We start from the raw sequence: 23,573 nt of genomic DNA, 5'->3' as shown, positions 1-23,573 counted from the left end.
AAGGGGTTAATATCCAAACTATATAAACAACTCATACAACTTAATATCAAAACATAAACAACTGAATTACAAAATGGGCAGAAGATGTGAATAGACACTTTTCAAAGAAAACCTACAGATGGCCAACAGGCACATGGAAAGATGTTCATCATTGCTAATTATCAGAGAAATGCAAATCAAAATCATGATGAGATATCATCTCACACCTGTCAAAGTGGCTATAATCAAAAAGAACACAAATAACAAATGTCAGGGATGTAGAGAAAAGGGAACCCTAGTACATCATTTGTGGGAATGTAAATTGGTGTAGCTCTATGGAAAACAGCATGGAGGGTTCTCAGAAAACTAAAAATAGAACTATCATATGATCCAGCAATTCCACTCCTGGATATATATCCAAAGAAAATGAAAACAGTAATTTGAAAAAACACATGCATCCCAGTGTTCATAGTAGCATTATTTACAATAACCAGGATATGGAAGCAACCTAAGTGTCCATCTGCAGATGAATGGATAAGAAGATGTGGTATATATACAGCATGAAATATTACTCAAACATTAAAAAGAATGAAATTGTAGCATTTGCAACAACATGGGTGGACCTGGAGGATATTATGCTTACTGAAATAAGTCAGACAGAGAAAGACAAATACTGTATGTTAGCACTTATATGTGGAATCTAAAAAATAGAACAAAGGAATGAATATAACAAAACAGAAACAGACTCACAGATAAAGAAAACAAACTAGTGGTTACCACTGGGGAGAAGGAGGAGGGGGGACAAGGTGAGAATAAGGTATTAACAAACTACTCCATATAAAATAAATAAGCAACAAAGATAGATTGTATAGCACAGGGAATATAGCCAATATTTTATAATAACTTTAAATGTAGTATAAGAATATTGAATCACTATGTTGTCCACATGAAACTAATATAATATTGTAAATCAACTATACTTCAATTTTTTAAAAATTTGACTTCTCCAAAAAAAAAATCATCTCTTACCCAACGTAAGAAAATCTTACAAGTACTACCTGGCATTGTGAGATCACATTAAAAGACCCAAAGACAAACAAGGCCTATAATATTGGGTTATTCTTTTCTCAATATTTGTAGTCCCTCATAGTGATACTGTTGAGAGGAATTTCTACATCTCCTGAGAAGTTAGTCTAGCTCAGTTGCTCTAGCTTTTGTGCTCTATGGGACACTCTAGGTCAAAAGTTTAGTGACTACTTTGGTGGCACATGGGGTGTTCAGACAGAAAGACTACAAAGCAGCTGATTCTTCTTCTTTGTGACAGAGTATGTTTATTAGATATCTGTTGCTGTGTAACAAAATATTCCCAGAACTGGTGTTTCAAACAATGATTATTTCATGCAATTCTGTAGTTCAAGTGTGATGTGGGTCTTTCTGGGATAAATCAAAGTGTTGGCTGGGCTGCCTTTCTTTCTGGAGGCTCTAAGGTAGGATTCATTTCCTTACTTTTATAGCTTCTAGAGGCTTCCCACGTTTCTTGGCTTGTGGCCACCTTCCATCTTCAAAGCCAGCAGTATTTATTCAAGTCTGTCTTACACTGCATCACTCTGACACTGACCCTTCTGCCTCCCTCTTTTACCTTTAAGTACCCTAGTGATTATGTTGAGCCTATCTAGAAATCCAAGATCATTTCCCTATCTTAAAGTCATCTTATTAACAAACTTAATTCCAACTGAACATTTTGAGGGGTGCATTATTTTGCCTACCACAGTCAGTAGTCTGGTCATGGTTCAACTGTGACCTCTATTTGAGGGTCTTTTACAAGGCTGAAATCAAGGTGTCATTTCAAAACTGTGGTCTCATCTGAAGGCTCGACTGATGAAGCATCTTCTTCCAAGCTCTCTAATGTGGTAGTTGGCATAATTCAGTTTCTCAAAAGCTGTTAGATTGATGGCCTCACTTCTTCCCTTGCAGTTGCTTGCCAAGGGGACATCTCTAACATGACATTTAATCAAAGTGTTCAAGCCAAAAAAGCAATAGTGAGTGAGTCTATAGCAAGTGGAATTCACAGTCTCTTATAACCCAACCACAAAAGTGTTATCTCCTAATTTCTGTTGTATTCTATGCATTAGTAGTCATTCGTTAGGTCCAATGTACCCTCAAGAGGAGGGGATTACTCAAGGGTCCCGTGAAGGCTGGGATCAGTTGGTGTTATTTCAGAGGATATCTTCCACAGAGTGCTAAGTAACAAAGAACACTAGCTTTAATTACACAGGATGAGTACAAAATCCATCTCCACTGCTTACTATCCATGTGACATCCAGCAAGTTTTGTATCAACTCTGTGCCTCAATTTCATTGTGTGATAAATTATATTATTGTGAGGATTAAATGAGATGCTACAAACAAGATGGTTAGAAGATTGCCTGGCGCCTATGAATAAGTGCCCAATGAATATTAACATTGAATGGAGTACTCAATGCTGAAACATGAGTTGAAAACTATTGAACTAGTTAGATCTAAATTAAATACCTATGTATTTTATGATCTAAAAACTATTTTTTCACCTCTTAGAATATATAGAAAATGTGGAACATAACATTTTGTTAGACACCAGAGGATATGACAGGATGGTTTCTTTATTAAAAATTTGTAATATTATTTTTATGATTGAAAAAAGCAATTATGGGAAATTTGAAAGTTACAGAGAAGCACAAAAAAGAATGAATGAATAAATGTTTTTCTCAAATTTGACATACAAATACTTTTATACCTTTAAGTTTTTACATTATAATTAATCAAAATACTTTTAATGTGAAAATGTGGTATTGCATTTTATCCTACTTTTGCCTTATTCTTGAATTTTTTTATTCTTGAATTTTTTTTGAAACAACGTCATCCCCGATCTTGATTTAGTTTTTTTTCTAGCATATATTTGTAAATCTTACTAGAAAGTATACATGGTTTTATATTCTAAGACCCTGCATGTCTGATAATATCTCTCTGTTGTACTTGAATGACTAAGTGGCTAAGTATGTCATTGTTAGGTCATACTTGTTTTCTTTCAGAACTCTATAAACATTTTTCTATTGCCTTGTGGTGTTCAGGGTTATAACAAAGGATATAAGACCAGAATGACATTTTTTTTTCTTTGCACACAATCTGTTCTGTTTTGCTTCAGCCTGGGTGCTTACTAGATATTTTTAGCTTGAAATTTCTAATGTTGAAAATATGTGGAAGAGTTTTTTCCACTGTTAATTCTGCCTGGTACTCAATGGGTCCTTAAAACATCTTTCCTCAGATATTTCTCCAATTCTGGAAACATCTCTTTATTGTTTCTTTGCTTTGAACTGACAAAAATCAAATCATGTCACCCTTCTGCTCATAACCCTCATCACACTCAGAATGAAATCCAGAGTCCCTACCCTGGACTACAAGGCCCTACACAGTAGCTGGTGGCTTTCTCTGAACTCAGCAGTCTCAGCCCTTCACTTTGAGTAAGCCACTCTGACCTCCTTGCCCTTCCCTAATCATATCAAACACATCTCTTCCTCCGGTTCTCTGCATGTGCTATCCCCTCTGCTTGCAGTATCCACTTCAGGTCTCTAGGAAGGAAAGCCTTGCCACCTTGTAAAATAGGAAAATCGATCCACCCCCAATCTGTCACCTACAGGCATGCTTATTTGTCCATTTCCCCTATAGAATATAAGCTCCATAAAAGCAGGGCCTTTCTGTTTTGTCTGCTGCAGTACCACCAGCAACTGTAGAAGGGTCGTTAATCAAGTCCTGGTGGGTTGCTGCCTTGCAGTTACCAGTTGTTCCTTCCTATGCCTCCTTTCTTTTGCTGTGTCCCATGTTTCCCAAGTCTTGTATAATTACTTAAAGTTTCTTACATATGAATGCCATCCTTCCCTGGAGTCTTGGCTCTTAAAGGCTTTTGTAGCATAAAATGAGATAGTGCTCGAAGTGCTTTGATATGTTTACAAGGTTGTGCAGCCATCATCATAATCTAAATTTAGAACATTTCATCATTGCAAAAAGAAAGCTTGCAACCCTTAGCAGGGGCGCCCACCCTGTCTGCCCACCCTCTTTGAATTGTATACATTAAACAGATGAACTTTGTGCTATGTAAATTGTATCTCAATAATGCTCTTTTAAAAAGTGATTTATAAAAAAAGTGATTTATAAGCAGGAATGTCATATAGGTGTTTTCATTTTTTAGGCTGAAAAGAAAATTAGAGACACCTCGAGGCTAACATGTTAAAGGATTATTCTTTTATGAACTTCCCATGTGGGCCATTTTTTTACCTTTTCAAAAATGCAAAGGTTTAACTTTAGCACATTGTCCATTATTTTTCTCAAATTATAATAGTTATTTCTCATGAACCATAAAATGTGTTTTCATGTAAGTAAATATGGAAACATAAAGTTACATGTAGGCTTAATATATTAACTATAACTAGCGATATCTGCATCATTTGTCTTTGTCAGATTCTTTCATGTAGATGCGCAGACAGGTAATTTCCATTCTGAATAGGTACCAATATCATTTATGAATATTTATGTACTTGTAATTTTAATTAGTTTTTCCCTTAGTTGAATTCTACCCACGTTCACTAATTTCTGATTTTATCATCTACTAATTCTTTTTTAAATTTATTTTATTTTTTACTTATTTTTGGCTGCCTTAGGTCTTCATTGCAGCACGCAGGCTTCTCACTGCGGTGGCTTCTCTTGTTGTGGGCTCTAGGCATTCGGGCTTCAGTAGTTGTGGCACGTGGGCTCAGTAACTGTGGCTTGTGGGCTCTAGAGCGCAGGCTCAGTAGTTGTGGTGCACAGGCTTAGTTGCTCCGCGGCATGTGGGATCTTCCCGGACCAGGGCTCAAACCCGTGTCCCCTGCATTGGCAGGTGGATTCCTAACCACTGTGCCACCAGGGAAGCCCTCATCTACTTATTCTTATCCTTTATCTGTATGGGAAATCGTTATTGAAACTTTGAAGTCAGTGTAATGGTAGCATTGCCATTTTGCTATTCCTTTAATCTGCTTCTATTTGCCTAAGGAGAAATATGTCATGTCACTTAAAAGTAAGTATCAGAAACTGCAGAGTAATATAGTTGTGGATGAAATGTAAGAGATTTTATTTAGATAGTAAAAATTGAATTTTAATGGTATTTTATCTTTTACAGTTAAACGAAGGCATATGATATACTGAAATGCACGCTTGTCACCAAAATACTTTATTACCAAAAATAATAAGGCAATTTGAGTATCAACCTATGAACAAATGTATAATTGACTATCATTTCATTTTTCACAGCATGCTTCATACTCGAGCATATCTTTAATTTAACCATAAAACAGTCTTTAATAGTGAGTTGAAATATTTGATGAGTGGTAGTCTCAGATTCTATATTCACTTTTTTTTGTGAATCAGGAAAAATGAACTGTGTGCACTCTACCCTTTAAAGTTATGATTTACCAACTCTTATTCCACTTAGGGTGATAAAGAATTATTACATTTAGTTTTAAACTCTTCAAATTATGGTATCTTAAATATTTTGGTTAGTTCTTGGTAGCCAAACCCAACTGGAATAAGCTTTCAAAGTTTTTAGATGAGTTGGGATAAAATATATAGAAATCTTAAAATTGTATTTATTAGTCTTTGCATGCTCCTTTCACATTGAATTCTGCCTTTCATTTATAAGTTTAAACATTTTTAAATATGCTACTCGCTCATTAGGCTATTAAACTTGTCAATATATTATGAGGTAAATCAGTGTTAAATACTAATAGAAATTGAGGTACACAGAGGTTAAATGACTTGTCAAGTCACATTTCATACGCCATTCCTTTTGAAGGGGTTATCTTGCTTAAATTTGTACTAACCGAATACAACTGTTTGTATGGGAATTGAAATCACATTTTCTTTGCACTCCATGGAAGACTGAGCCCCTGAGATTGATAACTACACTAAATACTATCTCAGGAATTTCAAGAAGCAGAATGAGCCCGCAGGGTAATGGAGGTCTTTCATTCGCTTATTCCACAGAGAGATTCTGGAACTTGGCAGCTATATTCAATAGCTAGTGTAACTGAGAGAACAGTTGGTGCGTGGGTTTGGACAGATTTTGCCTACTTAGTGATCCAGGTCTTTCCATGGGGAATTTCACGTAGCATGAAACATGCTGCAAACTCTCTTTAGAGAAAATCTGGACGGGAGATGATAACACCCAAAACAGTAACAGCAATATTTTTTTGCTTCTCATTGCCCTTGCAAACAAAGTGATTTCTTAACCCACTACTCAAGGAGGAGTAATTTTTACAAAGAGAGTATCAGATTTGGGGATTTATTTTGGTGACTGTGTGGTTTCGTTAAATTACATATTCAAGAAAAGTAATGTATAAAGCTGATTCCATTCAGCTTTATAACATGAGCAAATTTTCCAGAATACACAATTAAAATTTTAAAATTTCAGATCTCCTTGAATATTGTATAACTGTATTGAAAGGCCACCTCTACCAATTTTACTTCTCTGAATCACAATACTTTTCCAATATTTGTCCTCTGTCTTTATACGGGTTCTCAGAATTTACCTAGAACTACTTCCTCTTTCTATAATGTCTGAATATTTAGAATATCTAATAGAGTGTCAAGTATGCATTATCATATTTTGTCAGGATGTGCCACTAATATACATCCATCTGGTTTTATTTATTTTAAACTCTTTTATTTAAACTTCAAAGTTTGATGAAATGAATTTTTGTCTCACCATTCTTGTAATATCCACATTCTGTAAAACAGATCTATTTAAAATATGTGCTGCAACCTATATAATATGAATTGATTTCAGCTGAGAAAGTAGTTTTGAAGACTGTTGGTTTTATATTATGCAAATTACTTTCTCTAGTAAAGTAGCATTTTCTGGAATTCAGAATATCCTGTAGTTACATTTACAATTTCTTCTTAACAAAATAACAGGACATGTAGTCTGACAAGTAAGAGAGTTTTTCCATATAAAGTGGAACAACATATTTGAAACTGGAACAGTCTTAGAGAATCCAGATTATGTGGACTCCATATCTATAATCCCAGGAAGTGCCAAATAGTCATTTGGTAAGATCATTAAAGGAAGGCTACTGCAAAAATATTCTTAAGATGTGAATTGACCTATAATTTTTCATTAAATGGATTCCTTACATCCACAAAAAAATGTTACTCATTTATTTGACCACTAAATAAGCTAATATTAATTATTTTTTAATTGAAGTATAGTTGATGTACAGTATTATACAAGTTACAGGTATACGACATAGTGATTCACAAATTTTAAAGGTTATATTCCATTAATAGTTACTACATAATACTGGCTATATTCCTGTGTTGTACAATACATCCTTGTTAGTGAGCTAATATTGAAATGTCTATTCTGTGTCAGGCACTCTGGTAGGTACTTGGGACCAAAAAGAGAATCTCTGCCCTTACGGAGCGTGAGTCTTGTCAAGAAGACAGGTATTGATCAAATATTCATGCTTATTTAGGTAAAAGTAACTGTGATATCTGCTATAAAAGATAAGTATATTGTGCTGTTAGAACAGCTGAGAGGGACATTTTATTTTGTCAGGCAATTCAGAAAACTATTCCGTAAGGAAGTTATTTTACAGCTGCCATCTCAAGAACAGGCAGCAGTTAACCAGTTGAAAAGGGATGGAAAGACCTGTTATAATGAAAAATTTTTAAACCAGTAAATGTATTGCAAAATCTTTTCAACTACTGATTTTAAATATCATTACTAACCCTATAAGTCCATAGCTTGTGAAATTTCGAATTTACATTTCTCTGTTGGCTGCCTGCAGTGAGAGTATTTGGCTTATGTGTGGATGTGTTCACCAGCTGGGTGTGTATGGTAACAAACATGCTTCTTCCCCATGGTAAAATGAGTTTCTTTTTGGATAATTGCTCTCAGTAGTTACCACTGAGCCTCAACTATTTTCTACGTTGGCAAGTCCCCAGAAGGTTCCAAAAGAGGAAATGCACGTCCATCTTTAGCTCTTTGATTCTGTGTGTGATATTTTAGTCACGAAATAATTTCCAGCTGGCAAGCTTGACATACATATTCAACAGCTGCTAAATATTGTTGCTGCATCTATTACATAAGCTGCAAAGAAACTCAGTCAAGAGATGCTCCAAAATTTATAAAAGTTTTAATACTCAAACATTTGGTATTTTTATCATAAAAATCTGAGTCTCATTTATGATTGATTTGATTGTTCACATTACAGCCCTTCCCTTCCCCAGATCCATATAGTTTGTTTATTTTCCAGGCTCCCATATGTTACATCTTCAGAGTTGGGCCATTTTCCCAAAAGTCGGGCCATGGAGGAAGTTGAGTGATAGGGAATCTTTTATGAGGAGAATCAGGCGAGTTGGAATTTAAGACCTACCAGAGGGAGGTCAGTTAGTCCAACTCTGTCCAGTTGTAAACAAGAACACTGGTAACAAGGAACATCAAATGATTGCTCAAGGTCACACAGGTGGTTAGGACACAGCTGAGGTGCGTAAACCACCTTCTCCGGAATCTGTCCAGTATAGTTTGTATTATACATTTATAGGATAATGATTAAAATCATCACTTGAAACCCATGAAATTAAAAATGGTTTTTGACTATGTTTAAGTATTGCTACAATTTGGGTATACAATGAAAGTAATTACTCCTATGTCCTTACGTCTTTTGTCTTATGTTCTTTGACTATCTAAAACTCAGAACTTTGTCTAGTTAGCAGGGATGAGTGTGTTTATAAGTAGAAATAAGGTAAATAGATCCCAGGCAATCATCAGCTTAGCAAAGTATATGATGGGGTTTACATGTAAGGAAAGCCTATAGACTTTTTCAGTATAAAGAAGAAAAAGGGCCACATTTTTGGCCCAGACCAAGTGAGATTTTCAGGTGAAATTACTGAACCAGCAGCTATGATCCTACAGTAAATTCTAAGCCTCATAAAGTTTGTGATTAAATCCTTACAAATTCAATTGATTTTCCTATGAGTGTCTCCTAATGGCTCTGATTCTTCTACTAAAATATGGATGGAAAGGGGATCACAATATAAAGATGCCCATCTGCTGGGTTTTCTTCGAGTAGAAAGTGCTGTGTCTACAAAAGAGTTGTATTTTAAACCTTCAGTTCCCTTTTTTCCAAGGCTTTGTGCTCACCGATTATAAGCATGCACATTTTTAAAATGTAGATTTAAGTATGGCTCACCCCTCTAGGCTAGTCAACATGAGGCATCCTCTTTCTGAGCGAATTCCTGGATTCATATACTCAGAATCTCCTCAGTTCTAAAATGCTAAGTAGAATATATCTTAATGCATATACCCTTGCCTTAAAGGCACATGATCCACGTGAATCCACGATTCATATTTGTATTTAGGTACAATTTCTCTGCCTTTTGAACTGCTTTGATCTATGTATCTGTGACTTACAATTAGCCTCTCTAGAGGGTTGGTGGTGAAGAAGTATCTCTAGAATCCCAAAGTGAAATCAATAATTCATCCTTTTTCCAAAGCTGTTCCTCTGCTGTACTTGACAGCCTCACTCTGAGCCCAGGAACCCCACATCCTCAGATCAGACTAAGTGCTCCACTCTTCCTTACTCCTCTTCTGCAGGGTCAAAGCTCCAACAGTCTACTTTTAAGTGTCCTCCTCTCTTCTCCCTTCTTCTCAAACCCACTCACAACTTCACTAGTACAAGACGAGATCATTTTCCCTATGGATTCCTTCCTTAGATGCCAAGCTTCTCACATTGCCTCTCTCCTGCTGCAAAAGGTGTGTCTAAAATTCTCTCTCTCTCCCTCTCCCCCTCTGTCTCTTCTTCCCTCCCTCTCTCCCTCTCTCATCCTCCCTCTCTCCCTCTCCCTCTCTTCTACATGGAATTGTTCTAAATATAAAACATGTTGGTAAGATTCCATTAATAACAATATTATGTCCAACGTCTTTGCATTGAATAGCTACTTAATTCTTCATGAATGCCATTTACGTGTAGGTATATTACTGTTCCAAAAGGAGAAATCAGAATTGAGTGCCTTTGCCAGTTTTCATTAGACTCGGTGATCTAAAGCTTGAATTAAAATATAAAATAGAAACAATAATTCTCTGCTTCACGATGCAAGAAAAATGTTTCCTTTGTTGATAATTTTGAATTTATTCAACTTATGTTTTACTGTTCAATAATCATAACAGAAATAGATTTTTAAGTTAGCCGTGATCCCTCTTCTCCATTTTCTACTGCTACATATGCACACAGAATTTTGTATAACTGTAATAATAGCATAAATGCACTTCTGTATTTTTTCATGTTTTATGAATTTTGGCATATTGATAGAGTTTCAGAATCTTTTCAGTAGTTACATAATATTTCACCACATCCGTAAACCTCAGCTTTTTAACCAACTCTCTATTTTTGGATAATCAGGTTAATAGCATTCTTTAAATTATAATGAATAATGCTACAATGAAAATGTTCTTGTATTATGATTTTTCCTCATTTTGTTTACATACTTGGGGCAAATTCCCAGTAGAATCATTGAATATCAACAGTATGATTAATACTGTGTATATTTCTTGAAATGTGTTACCAAATCATGTACTGAAGTTTTCACCAGTGTGCACTGTCACCAGGGGATGGCTATGCTTGTTTCAGCCCACCTTCAACAGAATAGAATATTGGAAAAACTTTAAGTTTGCTGTTTTAATAAAGTGGTACATCGTTATGTGTTTATACTTTGAATTTCTTTCATAACTAAGGAATTGAACATTTTTTTGTATGTTTGTTGACTAATTTTACTAGTTTTTTTTTTTTTATTCATGTCCCTGCCCTTGAAATATTGGTCTTTAATTCAATGAATACTATTTTAATTTTTAATCTGTATGGCTTCTTTATACAATATAGCTTTTAATTTTTAAAACTACTGCTGCATATATTTTTTTCAGGATGGATTCCATTTAAATTGCATTATTTTTGTTATAAGGTTTTTTTTATATTATATGATCTGTCTTTATGGTTTCTTTTAGTTTCAGTGTTATCCAGCAAAATATATTGTTAGTTTCTAATGTTATTTCTGTATGTATGTTAATTCTTTGATCCCTTTGGTCTTCATTTAGTGTTAAAAATCCATTTTATCATAGAAATACGTCATATGTTTTTGTGGTTATGGGAATAATTCAGTTGCACAGAGGAGAAATTTATGATGCAGAAGAGATAGTACATGATTGCAACAGCCAAGTCTTTGAGTGGGAGAAGTTGGCTATTATTCAGTACACAAGTGGACTGCTTAGCTTTAGGTAGTAGTAGAGGTAGTTCAGTCATAGTAGCAAGAGGAGAGGAAAAGTACATGGCTTTAGGAGGCAAAATGGTAAATGTGGTAGTGGAATATCAGTGATCTGCTAAGAGTGAAGAGAGGACAAGGGTTCTTGTATGTTTGTGGAGAGAGGAGAACAGGAATATAAAATAATACTCTCAGAGCATAGGGACCAAGTGCTTAGTGAACTGTGGAGACGGCTGTCCATATGGAGGGCCCTTTTGACATTTGTGGCCATTATTTTAGATAACAACAGCCAGCATGGTGATGTTTTTTCCAGTCCTGTTGAGACACTAGGATACAGGCACAGAAGAGATAAGGAATTGGTTTTACACAGGTTTGTCCTTGGCCAGGAGAGTATGACAAAGGGAGACGCCAAGTATTTGAGGGTATATATAAAAAAAGAGATTACAGTCATGGACCGTAGACTCTCAGGTAGTTAAAGAGAAAGTAAAGTTATGAATGAGGTCATTTAGAGAGAAAATGTGGGTCTCAGTGGATATAAGAGGGAGCGAGGTAAAGTAGTAGTCAAAGAGCACAATGCCTTTCAAAGAGCAGAATGCTAAAAATTGAGATTTAGAGTGAGTGCGCTTGTTGGTACCGACATGATCTAAGGTCAGACCATAGAAAGGGATGGCTGTTGTGGGAGGGAGGACAAACCCAAGGGAGAGTGGAGCTCAGAGCTGAGAACCAAGACACTAACTAGGTCATCTCCATAGTTATCAAGGTCACAAAAAATGAAGACAGTAGTGATTGCGAAGAGAAAAAAGCAGTGGGCTAAGAAATGTAAATCCAGTATTGATAGTAATTTCCAGTAAAGTTGTATCATTAAAGATTTCTGTTAATGGTTTTGAAAGTGTCTGCTTCTCCATATCTTGCCAATACCAGGTATTATCAATATGCTTAATTGTTATCAATCTCCTAGGTGAAATTATCTTGGGATTGGATTTTCCTTTTCTAACAACAAGTACAGTTGATCATCTTTTCCTGTCTAGTCATTTGTATTTCCTTTTCCATTCATGAGTTTGACCATTTTTCTGCTGATGTGTTCACCTTTTATTAGCTACTTGAAAGAAATCTTCCTGGAATAGAGAAATTCCCTCTGAGATATAAACTGCCTTGCAAGTGCTTTCCAAATTTTTTTTATTAGTTATCTATTTTATACATATTAGTGTATATGTCAATCCCAATCTCCCAATTCATCCCACTGCAACCCCCCGACCCTGGCTTTCCCCCCTTGCTGTCCATACGTTTATTCTCTGCATCTGTGTCTCTATTTCTGCCTTGCAAACTGCTTCATCTGTACCATTTTTCTAGATTCCACATGTATGCGTTAATATACGATATTCGGAAATGTGTTTTTCTCTCTCTGACTTCTTTGTATGACATTCTCTAGGTCTATCCACATCTCTACAAATGACCCAATTTCATTCCTTTTTATGGCTAAGTAATATTCCATTGTATATGTGTACTACATCTTTATCCATTCATCTGTCGATAAGCATTTAGGTAGCTTCCATGACCTGACTATTGTAAATAGTGCTGGAATGAACATTGGGGTGAATGTGTCTTTTTGAATTGTGGTTTTCTCTGGGTATATGCCCATCAGTGGGATTGCTGGGTCATATGGTAGTTCTATTTTTAGTTTTTTAAGGAACCTCAATACTGTTCTCCATAGTGGCTGTATCAGTTTACATTCCCACCAACAGTGCAAGAGGGTTCTCTTTTCTCCATGCCCTCTCCAGCATTTGTTGTTGTAGATTTTCTAATCACGCAAATTCTAACTGATGTGAGGTGATACCTCATTGTAGTTTTGACTTGTATTTAATGTGCCTCTTGGCCATTTGTATGTCTTCGTTGGAGAAATGTCCATTTAGGTCTTTTGCCCATTTTTTGATTGGGTTGTTTGTTTTTTTAATATTAAGCTACATGAGCTGTTTATATATTTTCGAGATTAATCCTTTGTCCGTTGATTAGTTTGCAAATATTTTCTCCCATTCTGAAGGTTGTCTTTTCGTCTTGTTTATAGTTTCCTTCGCTGTACAAAAGCTTTTAAGTTTCATTAGGTCCCATTTGTTTATTTTTGTTTTTATTTCCATTTCTCTAGCAGGTGGGTCAAAAAAGATCTTGCTGTGATTTATGTCAAAGAGTTTTCTTCCTATGTTTTTCTCTAAGAGTTTTATAGTGTCTGGCCTTACACTTAGGTGTTTAATCAACTTTGAGTTTATTTTTGTGTATGGTATTAGGGAGTCTTCTAATTTCACTCTTTTACATGTAGATGTCCAGTTTTCGCAGCACCACATATTGAAGAGGCTGTCTTTTCTCTATTGTATATTCTTGCCTCCTTTCTCAAAGATAAGGTGACCATATGTGTGTGGGTTTATCTCTGGGCTTTCTATCCTGTTCCGTTGATCTATCTTTCTGTTTTTGTGCCAGTACCATACTGTCTTCATTACTGTAGCTTTGTAGTATAGTCTGGAATCCGAGGGAGCCTGATTCCTCCAGCTCTGTTTTTCTTTCACAAGATTGCTTTTGCTATTTGGGCTCTTTTGTGTTTCCATACAAATTGTGAAATATTTTGTTCTAGTTCTGTGAAAAATGCCAGTGGTAGTTTGATAGGGATTGCATTGAATCTGTAGATTGCTTTGGGTAGTAGAGTCATTTTCACAATGTTGATTCTTCCAATCGAAGAACACGGTATATTTCTCCATCTGTTTGTATCATCTTTAATTTCTTTCATCAATGTCTTATAGTTTTCTGCATACAGATCTTTTGTCTCCTTAGGTAGGTTTATTCCTAGGTATTTTATTCTTTTTGTTGCAATGGTAAATGGGAGTGTTTCCTTAACTTCTCTTTCAGATTTTTTATCATTAGTGTATAGGAATACAGGAGAATTCTGTGCATTAATTTTGTATCCTGCTACTTTACCAAATTCATTGATTAGCTCTAGTAGTTTTCTGTTAGCATTTTTAAGATTCTCTATGTATACTGTCATGTCATCTGCAAACAGTGATAGTTTTACCTCTTCTTTTCCAATTTGTATTCCTTTTATTTCTTTTTCTTCTCTGATTGCTGTGGCTAGGACTTCCAAAACTATGTTGAATAATAGTGGAGAGTGGACATCCTTGTCTTGTTCCTGATCTTAGAGGAATGCTTTCAGTTTTTCACCATTGAGAATAATGTTTGCTGTGGGTTTGTGGTATATGGACTTTATTATTTTACATAGGTTCCCTCTATGCCCACTTTCTGGAGAGTTTTCATCATAAATGGTGTTGAATTTTGTCAAAAGTCTTTTCTGCATCTATTGAGATGATCATATGGATTTATTCTTCAGTTTGTTAATATGGTTTATCACATGAGTTGATTTGCGTATACTGAAAAATCCTTGCATCCCTTGGATAAATCCCACTTGATCGTGGTGTATGATCCTTTTAATGTTTGTTAGATTCTGTTTGCTAGTATTTTGTTGAGGATTTTTGCATCTATATTTACCAGTGATAGTGGTCTGTGATTTTCCTTTTTTGTAGTATCTTTGTCTGGTTTTGGTGTCTGGTGGCCTCATAGAATGAGTTTGGGAGTGTTCCTTCCTCTGCAATTTTTTGGAAAAATTTGAGAAGGATGGGTGTTAGCTCTTCTCTAGATGTGTGATAGAATTCACCTGTGAATCCATCTGGTCCTGGACTTTGGTTTTTTGGAAGATTTTTAATCACAGTTTCAATTTCATTACTTGTGATTGATCTGTTCATATTTTCTATTTCTTCCTGGTTCAGTCTTGGAAGGTTATACCTTTTTAAGAATTCCTCCATTTCTTGCAGGTTGTCCATTTCATTGGCATAGAGTTGCTTGTAATAGCCTCTTATGATGCTTTTTTCTGCAGTGTCCATTGCAGCTTCTCCTTTTTCATTCCTAATTTTATTGCTTTGAGTCCTCTGCCTCTTTTTCTTGATGAGTCTGGCTAAAGGTTTATCAATTTTGTTTATCTTCCCAAAAAAGCAGCCTTTAATTTTATTGATCTTTGCTATTGTTTTCTTTGTTTCTATTTCATTTATTTCTGCTCTGATATTTATTATTTCTTTTCTTCTACTAACTTTGCATTTTATTTGTTCTTCTTTATCTAGCTCCTTTAGGTGTAAGGTTAGATTGCTTATTTGAGATTTTTCTTGTTTCTTGTGGTAGGATTGTATTGCTATAAACTTCCCTCTTAGAACTGCTTTTGCTGCATCCCATAGGTTTTGGATCATCATGTTTTCATTGTCATTTGTTTCTAGGTATTTTTTGATTTCCTCTTTGATTTCTTCAGTGATCTCTTAGTTAGTTAGTAACATATTGTTTAGCCTGTAAGTGTTTATGTTTTTCACGTTTTCTTTGCCCTGTAATTCTGATCTCATAGCGTTGTGGTCAGAAAAGATGCTTGATATGATTTCAATTTTCTTAAATTTACCGAGGCTTGATTCGTGACCCAAGATGTGATCTGTCGTGGAGACTGTTCTGTGTGCACTTGAGAGGAAAGTTAATCTGCTGTTTTGGGATGGAATGTCCTGTAAATATCAATTAAATCTATCTGGTCTATTGTGTCATTTAAAGCTTGTGTTTCCTTAATTTTCTGTGTGGATGATCTGTCCATTGGTGTAAGTGAGGTGTTAAAGTCCCCCACTATTATTGTGTTACTGTCAATTTCCTCTTTTATAGCTGTTAGCAGTTGCCTTATGTATTGAGCTGCTCCTATGTTGGTGCATGTATATTTATAATTATTGTATCTTCTTTATGGATTAATCCCTTGATCATTATGTAATGTTCTTCCTTGTCTCTTGTAACGTTCTTTATTTTAAGGTCTATTTTATCTGATAATGAGTATTGCTACTCCAGCTTACTTTTGCTTTCCTTTTGCATGGAATATCTTTTTCCACCCCCTCACTTTCAGTCTGTATGTGTCCATAGGTCTGAAGTGGATCTCTTGTAGACAGCGTATGTATGGGTCTTATTTTTGTATCCATTCAGTGAGCCTGTGTCTTCTGTTTGGAGCATTTAGTCCATTCACATTTAAGTAATTATCGTTATGTATGTTCCTATTGCCATTTTCTTAATTGTTTGGGGTTTGTTTTTGTAGGTCCTTTTGTTCTCTTGTGTTTCCCATTTTAGAGAAGTTCCTTTAGCATTTGTTGTAGAGCTGGTTTGGTGGTGCTGAAATCTCTTAGTTTTGCTTGTCTGTAAAGCTTTTGACTTCTCCATTGAATCTGAATGAGATCCATGCTGGGTAGAGTAATCTTGGTTGTAGATTCTTCCCTTTCATCACTTTAAGTATATCATGCAGCCTCCTTCTGGCTTGTAGAGTTTTTGCTGAGAAATCAGCTGTTAACTTATGGGAGTTCCCTTGTATGTTGTTTGTTGTTGTTCCCTTTTGGCTTTTAATAATTTTACTTTGTCTTTAATTCTTGTCAGTTTGATTACTGTGTGTCTCGGCATGTTTCTCCTTGGGCTTATTGTGGCTGGGACTCTGCCCTTCCTTGACTTGGCTGGCTATTTACTTTCCCATGTTAGGGAAGTTTTTGAGTATAATCTCTTCAAATATTTTATCAGGTCCTTTCTCTCTTCTCCTTCTGGGACCCCTATGATGCAAATGTTGGTTTGTTTTATGTTGTCCCAGAGGTCTCTTAGGGTGTCTTCATTTCTTTTCATTCTTTTTTCTTTATTCTGTTCTGTGCTAGTGATTTCCACCATTCTGTCTTCCAGGTCACTTATCTGTTCTTCTGCCTCAGTTATTCTGCTATTGATTCCTTCTAGTGTATTTTCCATTTCAGTTTTTCTATCATTCATCTCTGTTTGTTTGTTGTTTAATTCTTCTAGGTCTTTGTTAAACATTTCTTGCATCTTCTTGATCTTTGCCTCCATTTTTTTTCCCAAGGTCCTGAATCATCTTCACTATCATTATTTTGAATTCTTTCTCTGGAAGGTTGCCTATGTCCACTTCATTTAGTTGTTTTTCTGGTGTTTTATATTGTCCCTTCATCTGGTACATAGTCCTCTGCCTTTCATTTTGTCTTTCTTTTTGTGAATGTGGTTTTCTTTCCACAGGCTGCAGGATTGTAGTTCTGTTTGCTTCTGCTGTCTGCCCTCTGGTGGATGAGGCTATCTCTGGACATTGAGAGCGGACTCCTGTGGGTCATGCCTTAGTGAAAGCAGCCAGGGGAAACAAAAGCCTATTCTGTGTTAGTGTTGGAGTGTCTGCTGCAGAGGCAGGTCCAATTATTTTATATTGATATTTTAGTAAAATATTAATAAATCTTCCCATTCTTAAAAATAAGCATTACAATTAGTATATATTTAGTAATCAATTAACTGTGTAGATAAAGCGTCAGATTGATATATTTTTTATTTGGATTTAATTGATTCTTCTAAAGGACCAAAATGTATATGAGTTAAATATTTTTTAAACTTTATAGTGGCTGTAGTTAGTACAAGGAAAAAGACAGGTCTTACGTTTAAAAGCCTTTCACTTGACTTCATTTGAACAGCTTAGTTTCTCAACAGCAACCCCACACATATATAGGCAGTACTGCTTCAGATAAATTTGTTGGATTTTTTGGTAGAAAATGAGAGTTAAATTAATGTAACACTAACAGAAATGCAACTTTATTCACTATTTTCCTGACTGATGAAAAGTTATTAAGAACTCACAAATGCAGTGCTTTTAAAGGGTAAACAATTTCAGAGGTCTTCACACATTGATTTTCTCTATATCTTAAAACTTCTGTAATAACATGCTTCACTCAAATTTTCATTTATTGTCTAGCTCCAAGGATAATGGAAGCTGATTTGCTATATATACAGTAGAATTTTTTTTTAACTGCATCAAAGGCATATCCTAGCTCTGCTAAAGGGCCTGCACCACAGTCAATATAAAAGCACAAAAAGTCCCATCAGTTTAATAATAATAAAACCCCCAAAATGGAAAACTGAGGGTGCAGGGAAGAGGCCCCTGGGCCAGGGGCATGGGGAGCCCTGCTCATGGCACCAGGCCTGGCCACAGGGCTCCCCTGGTATTACTGTTGCTACGAGGTTGGGGGTCAGCAATTGTCCTGTGGGAGCCATCGTTCACCTGGGTAGAGGACCCTTACTTCTTCTGGGGTGTGCTCAGCTTCTGCATGCCCCAGATCTTGCTCAGCTGGCCAGAGCTGAAGGCCTCAGTGGGTTTGTAACAGTCAACCAGCAGCTCCTTGACCCTGGCAGCTCAGGTGTCATTCATCACTCTCCATGTCCAGGAGTTCATCCACATCAATTTCCAGCTCCAGGATCTCCTCTTCCTGGCAGTTGTAGAGGTGAGTGATCTGCTCCAGGATCCACTCCCCCAGGTTGAGGCGCTTCCGTAGCTCCTTGCGGTTGTACTTGACTGTGACCTTCCCTTGGCGCCTCACTGGTCCCTCATCGTCTGCGCCACCTGGGCCCTTGCCTGCAGCCCCAGGGCGGCTCTGAAAGTAGATGCGGGGTCCTGGGCCACCACTCCCTGGTCCAGGGGCCGGAGCCACCAACGCCGCACCCCCCACAGGGCCAAGTATGTGCGTCAGGCTCCTCCTTGTGCTGCCGCCTCCAGGATGCCTGCTGGCTGGCTCCAGGCCCCTGGCTAGGGTTAGCTCGTGAGCTCAGCTCCACAGGGCTCCTCATGGCTCCACAGCAAGGGCAGCGACGGTGGGCGTGCCTGGGGGCAGATGCAGCATGTGGCGTCCCCAGAGCTGGCCTGGCCACACCCTGCCCCCTCCTCACCAATCCTTAGAATTTTTCTGTATATTAAATTGATAATACTTATCTGGTAGTAGCATTCAGTGTCATGCAATATGTATTGATGCTATTGTTATCTGCTTTTGGAATAAGTCTGTGAGGTACTTCAGCTTGAAAGAAGCAATAAATGAACCAAAAAATAAATGATAACTAATGAGACAGTGAAGAGAACAGGGTAAATTCCCAGATTTCAAATGAACTGTACTATTTTGTGACTCCACTCATCCTCAGATTATCCTATATATATATATATATATATATATATATATATATATTCAGTCACCAAGAATACATCATAAGATAATTATTTATATGTAGTGGTCTCCATAGTTATTTAGCCAATCCTTTTAGCCCTTGAATGATTAATTCCAATTCATTTATTCAAAGTTTTTTGAGCTCCTACTTTTTGCAAACACTGATGTAAACACTAGGGTTAACATGATAAAAAAAAGGGGGGGGGAGTCTCCACATTATAGCTTGATTAGAGTAAGAGTTAATAAGAAAATACAAGGAATCATTAGTATGACTCCTGAGCTGAGTGAGAGGTCAGCATGGACTAATACTAGCAAGTGATAACTTCTTATATGTGTAATTGGAGTTTCCAAAGAAGTAAAGAGAGTCAGAGACAGTTGTTGAAATGGAAGATAGGTAAAGAAAATCTAATATGTGGAAATAGAGTCCCTGGAGAAGGAAAAACAAAAGAAAGCAATAGAATTTATGTTTAAAACTGTAATAAAAGAAAATTTTGTAGAAACAAAAGACTTCCAGGTACAAATTGACAAGGCTGATTTAATACTAGAAAATCAACTTGAAATTGTCAACTTTGAAACAGATCCTGGTAAACTTATTGGATCTTAAAGATAACGGAGATATCTTCAGGGTCTCTAGTCATAAAGTGATTAGGATCTTTTTTTAAAAAGCCCCAGAAAACTCCCAAGCCCCTTCCACACTGTGAAGATAAAAGAAGTCACATTCTGCAAGACCGAAAGGGCCTCCACCAGAACATGACCATGCTGGAGGCTTGACCTTGGACTTCCTATATCTAGAACTGTGAGAAATAAATGTTTGTTGCTTATAAGCCACCTAGTCTATGGCATTTGGTTATAGCAGCCCAAACAGACTAAGACAAAAGGCTAGTTTATTATTGGGAAATCCACTAATATCATATAACATATTAATAGGCATAAGAAGAAAAAGCAGATGATAGTCTTCATGGATGTTGAAAAAGTATTTGACAAAATTCAATACATATAAACATTCAAGAACATAGAAATCAATGGATATTTCCCTTACCATATTTCATAAAAATAATTATATATTTTTATACATCTAGATATGTATGTGTATATATATTAAATATATATGAAATAGAGACATAATGCAAATTTGGCAAAATATTGACCATTGTTGAGTCTGAGTAAAGAATATATGGGAGTTCATTGTACTAGTCTTGCAACCTTTCTGTAATTTTTACATTATATCAAAATAAAATATTGTACAATTCACTATTTCTGAATAATAGAGATGAAAAATTGGCTAAACAATGTCATTTTCTGTGTCTAATCCTTTTTAACCAAGTTACTGTAATAGTCTTTTAATATGGTAGTTCTTGTTACAGCTACAATTAATTGTAACAATTACTGCCATTTATAAAGTATATTTCAGTGATGGCACATTTATACAGTGTTATCTCACTGAACTTTCACTAAATATCCTGAAGGGGGATAGAGTTACAGTCCCATTTTACACAAGAGGAAACTGAGCCTTCTAGGAGTAAAATGGTTTGCCCAAGTTGACAGGGCAGTAAGTGATGGATTCAAGACACAATTCATGTCTCTGTCTCCCTTGCTGTCTCAAATCTTTCCTTCAGTGCATCCATCTAACCCCAAAGACACGAGTTTTTCTATACTTTTTCTTAAATGCGGGGATTATATCCTAGGCTTCTTTTGTATTTCCATAGCACAATATGTGGCTTGCACAATCAATAATACTTGTTGAATTAAGTTAAATTACAATGTAGTAAGAATAAATAAAAAGGGAAAGAGAAAAGAATAAGTCTGTGCTTAAATAGTTCCCTACATATATTGATTCTCTTTGTCTTAATTTTCACATAAAGAGTAAAATTTATTAGCTGACACAATGAAAAATTTAGGTAAATGAATATGAGCGATTGGTTATATAAAAGTAGTATTGCAAATGTAAACAAAATATTTGACTAGTATTTTTAACTTTCAGGTGGGAATTTTATTGATGGTAAGTTCAATAAAGAAGGGGAAAAATACCAAGATGCTGTGTTTTTCATACTCTGTCTATTCTGAAAAGTTTTGGCCTAGATATAGTGCAGTTGACATCATGTAATTTATATGTTCATAAATCCTCCAGTACATGAAGTACCTTTAATCAATGACCATTGTCTAAAGGATGAGGTATATTTTTACTGAGTACACATTTTATTGAACTATAACATGCATAGAGAAATTGTGCAAATAATAGGTGTCCAGCTGGATAGATTTATACACAGTGCACTTACCTGTTAACAGAACCTCAGAAGTCCCCATCATGTTCCTTTCCAGTCACTACCTAATGCCTCTGATAAAATTACTCACTATTTTGACTTCTAACATGATATAATACTTTTGCCTGTTGTGGAGCTTCATTTACATCAAACCATAGAATACATTCTATTTTGTGCTGGGGTTCTTTCATTGAACATTATTTTTTTGAGATATTACCCACATAGTCTGTTCATTCTCATTACAGTATTATGTTCCAGTGTACAAATATGCCACTATTTATTTATTCATTTTACTATTGAGGTATATTTGGGTAGTTTCCAATTTTAGACTATTAAAGTGGTGCTATGAATGTTCTTATTCACATTTCAGCGGATATATATGTACACATATCTGTCATGGATATACCCAAGGAGTGAACTGTATCCTGTTCAGTTTAGTAGATATTACAAACTAGTTTTCCAAAGTGATTATACCAGTTACCTGACCCATCAACAGTGTATACAAATTCCAGTTGCTCCACATCTCCACCAACTTGCTATTGCCTGTCTTTTTCATTCTAGCCATTTTGATAGACATGTAATGATAATTAAAATTGTAGTTTAATTTCTGCTTTCCCGCTGACTAAGAAAGTGAAATACTTCTTCATAAGGTTTTTGGCCATTTGACTATTTCTTTTGTGAGCTACCTTTTCAATCTTTTGTCCATTTTTTTAATTGAGCTCTCTGACATTTTCTTAAAATTTTTAAGTTCTTTATATATTGTAGATATTAGCCTTTTGTTGGATATTTGTATTGCAAATATTTTCTCAGTCTATGACTTGCTTTTTTACTCTCTTAATAATGTCTTTATTGATGTATAGTTGATTTACAATATTATATTAGTTTCAGGTATACAGCTTAGTGATTCAGTATTTTCACAGATTATACTTCATTAAAAGTTATTACAAGATAATGGCTATAATTCCCTGTGCTATACAATATATCCTTGTTGCTTATCTATTTTATAGTAGTTTGTATCTCTTAATCGCATACCTCTAATATGCCTCTCCCCTCTTCCCACTTCCTTTGGGTAACCACTAGTTTGTTTTCTAAATTTGTGAGTCTTTCTGTTTTGCATATACATTCACTTGTATTATTTTTTTAGATTCCACGTGTATGTGACTTATTATACTAAGCATAGTATTTTATAGGTTCATCTATGTTGCTGCAAATAGCAGAATTCCATTCTTTTTATAGCTGAGAAATATTATATTGTATATATATACCACATCTTCTTTATCTGTTTGTCTGTTGATGGGCACCTGGGTTGCTTCTATGTCTTGGCTATTGTAAAAATGCTGCTAAGAACATGGGGTGCATGTATCTTTCTGAATTAGAGTTTTCATCTTCTCTGAATATATGCCCAGGAGTGGGATTGCTGGATCATATGGTAGTTCTAGTTTTAGTTTTTTGAGGAAGCTTCATACTATTTTCCATAGTGGCTGCACTAATTTACATTCCCACCAACAATGTACAAGGGTTCCCTTTTCTCAACATCCTCACTGACATTTTTTATTTGTAGACTTTTTTTTTTTTTTGCGGTACGTGGGCCTCTCACTGTTGTGGCCTCTCCCATTGTGGAGCACAGGCTCCGGACGCGCAGGCTCAGCGGCCATGGCTCACAGACCTAGCCAATCCGTGGCATGTGGGATCTTCCCGGACCAGGGCACGAACCCATGTCCCCTGCATCAGCAGGCAGACTCTCAACCACTGTGCCACCAGTGAAGCCCTGTAGACTTTTTGATGATAGCCATTCTGACAGATGAGACGTGGTACCTTGTTTTTATTTGCATTTCTATAATAATTAGCATAGTTGAGCAGCTTTTCATGTGCCTGTTGGCTATCTGTATGTCTCCTTTGAAAAATGTCTATTCAGGTCTTCTACCCATTTTTTGATTGTGTTGTTTGGTGTT

At 36.0% G+C, this 23,573-nt stretch overlaps 2 protein-coding genes across 3 annotated transcripts in view; one reads left to right on the top strand and one right to left on the bottom strand.

Moving 5' to 3' along the window:
* The window catches only part of UNC13C (unc-13 homolog C), a 586,631-nt gene that overhangs the window by 427,412 nt on the left and 135,646 nt on the right, over positions 1–23,573 (top strand). The window lies entirely within an intron of this gene.
* On the bottom strand, positions 18,445–21,664 carry LOC116749825 (protein phosphatase 1 regulatory subunit 14B-like). The gene is given in 3 exon segments (XM_032624589.1): positions 18,445–18,573; positions 18,575–18,951; positions 21,637–21,664. Coding segments are annotated over 3 exon segments (534 nt in total).

The sequence above is a fragment of the Phocoena sinus genome, chromosome 2, assembly GCF_008692025.1.
Source record: "Phocoena sinus isolate mPhoSin1 chromosome 2, mPhoSin1.pri, whole genome shotgun sequence".
In the NCBI taxonomy this organism is placed as follows: Eukaryota; Metazoa; Chordata; class Mammalia; order Artiodactyla; family Phocoenidae; genus Phocoena; species Phocoena sinus.
The sequence above is the reverse complement of the archived record's forward strand: the minus strand, read 5'-3'. Positions and strand labels throughout refer to the sequence as shown.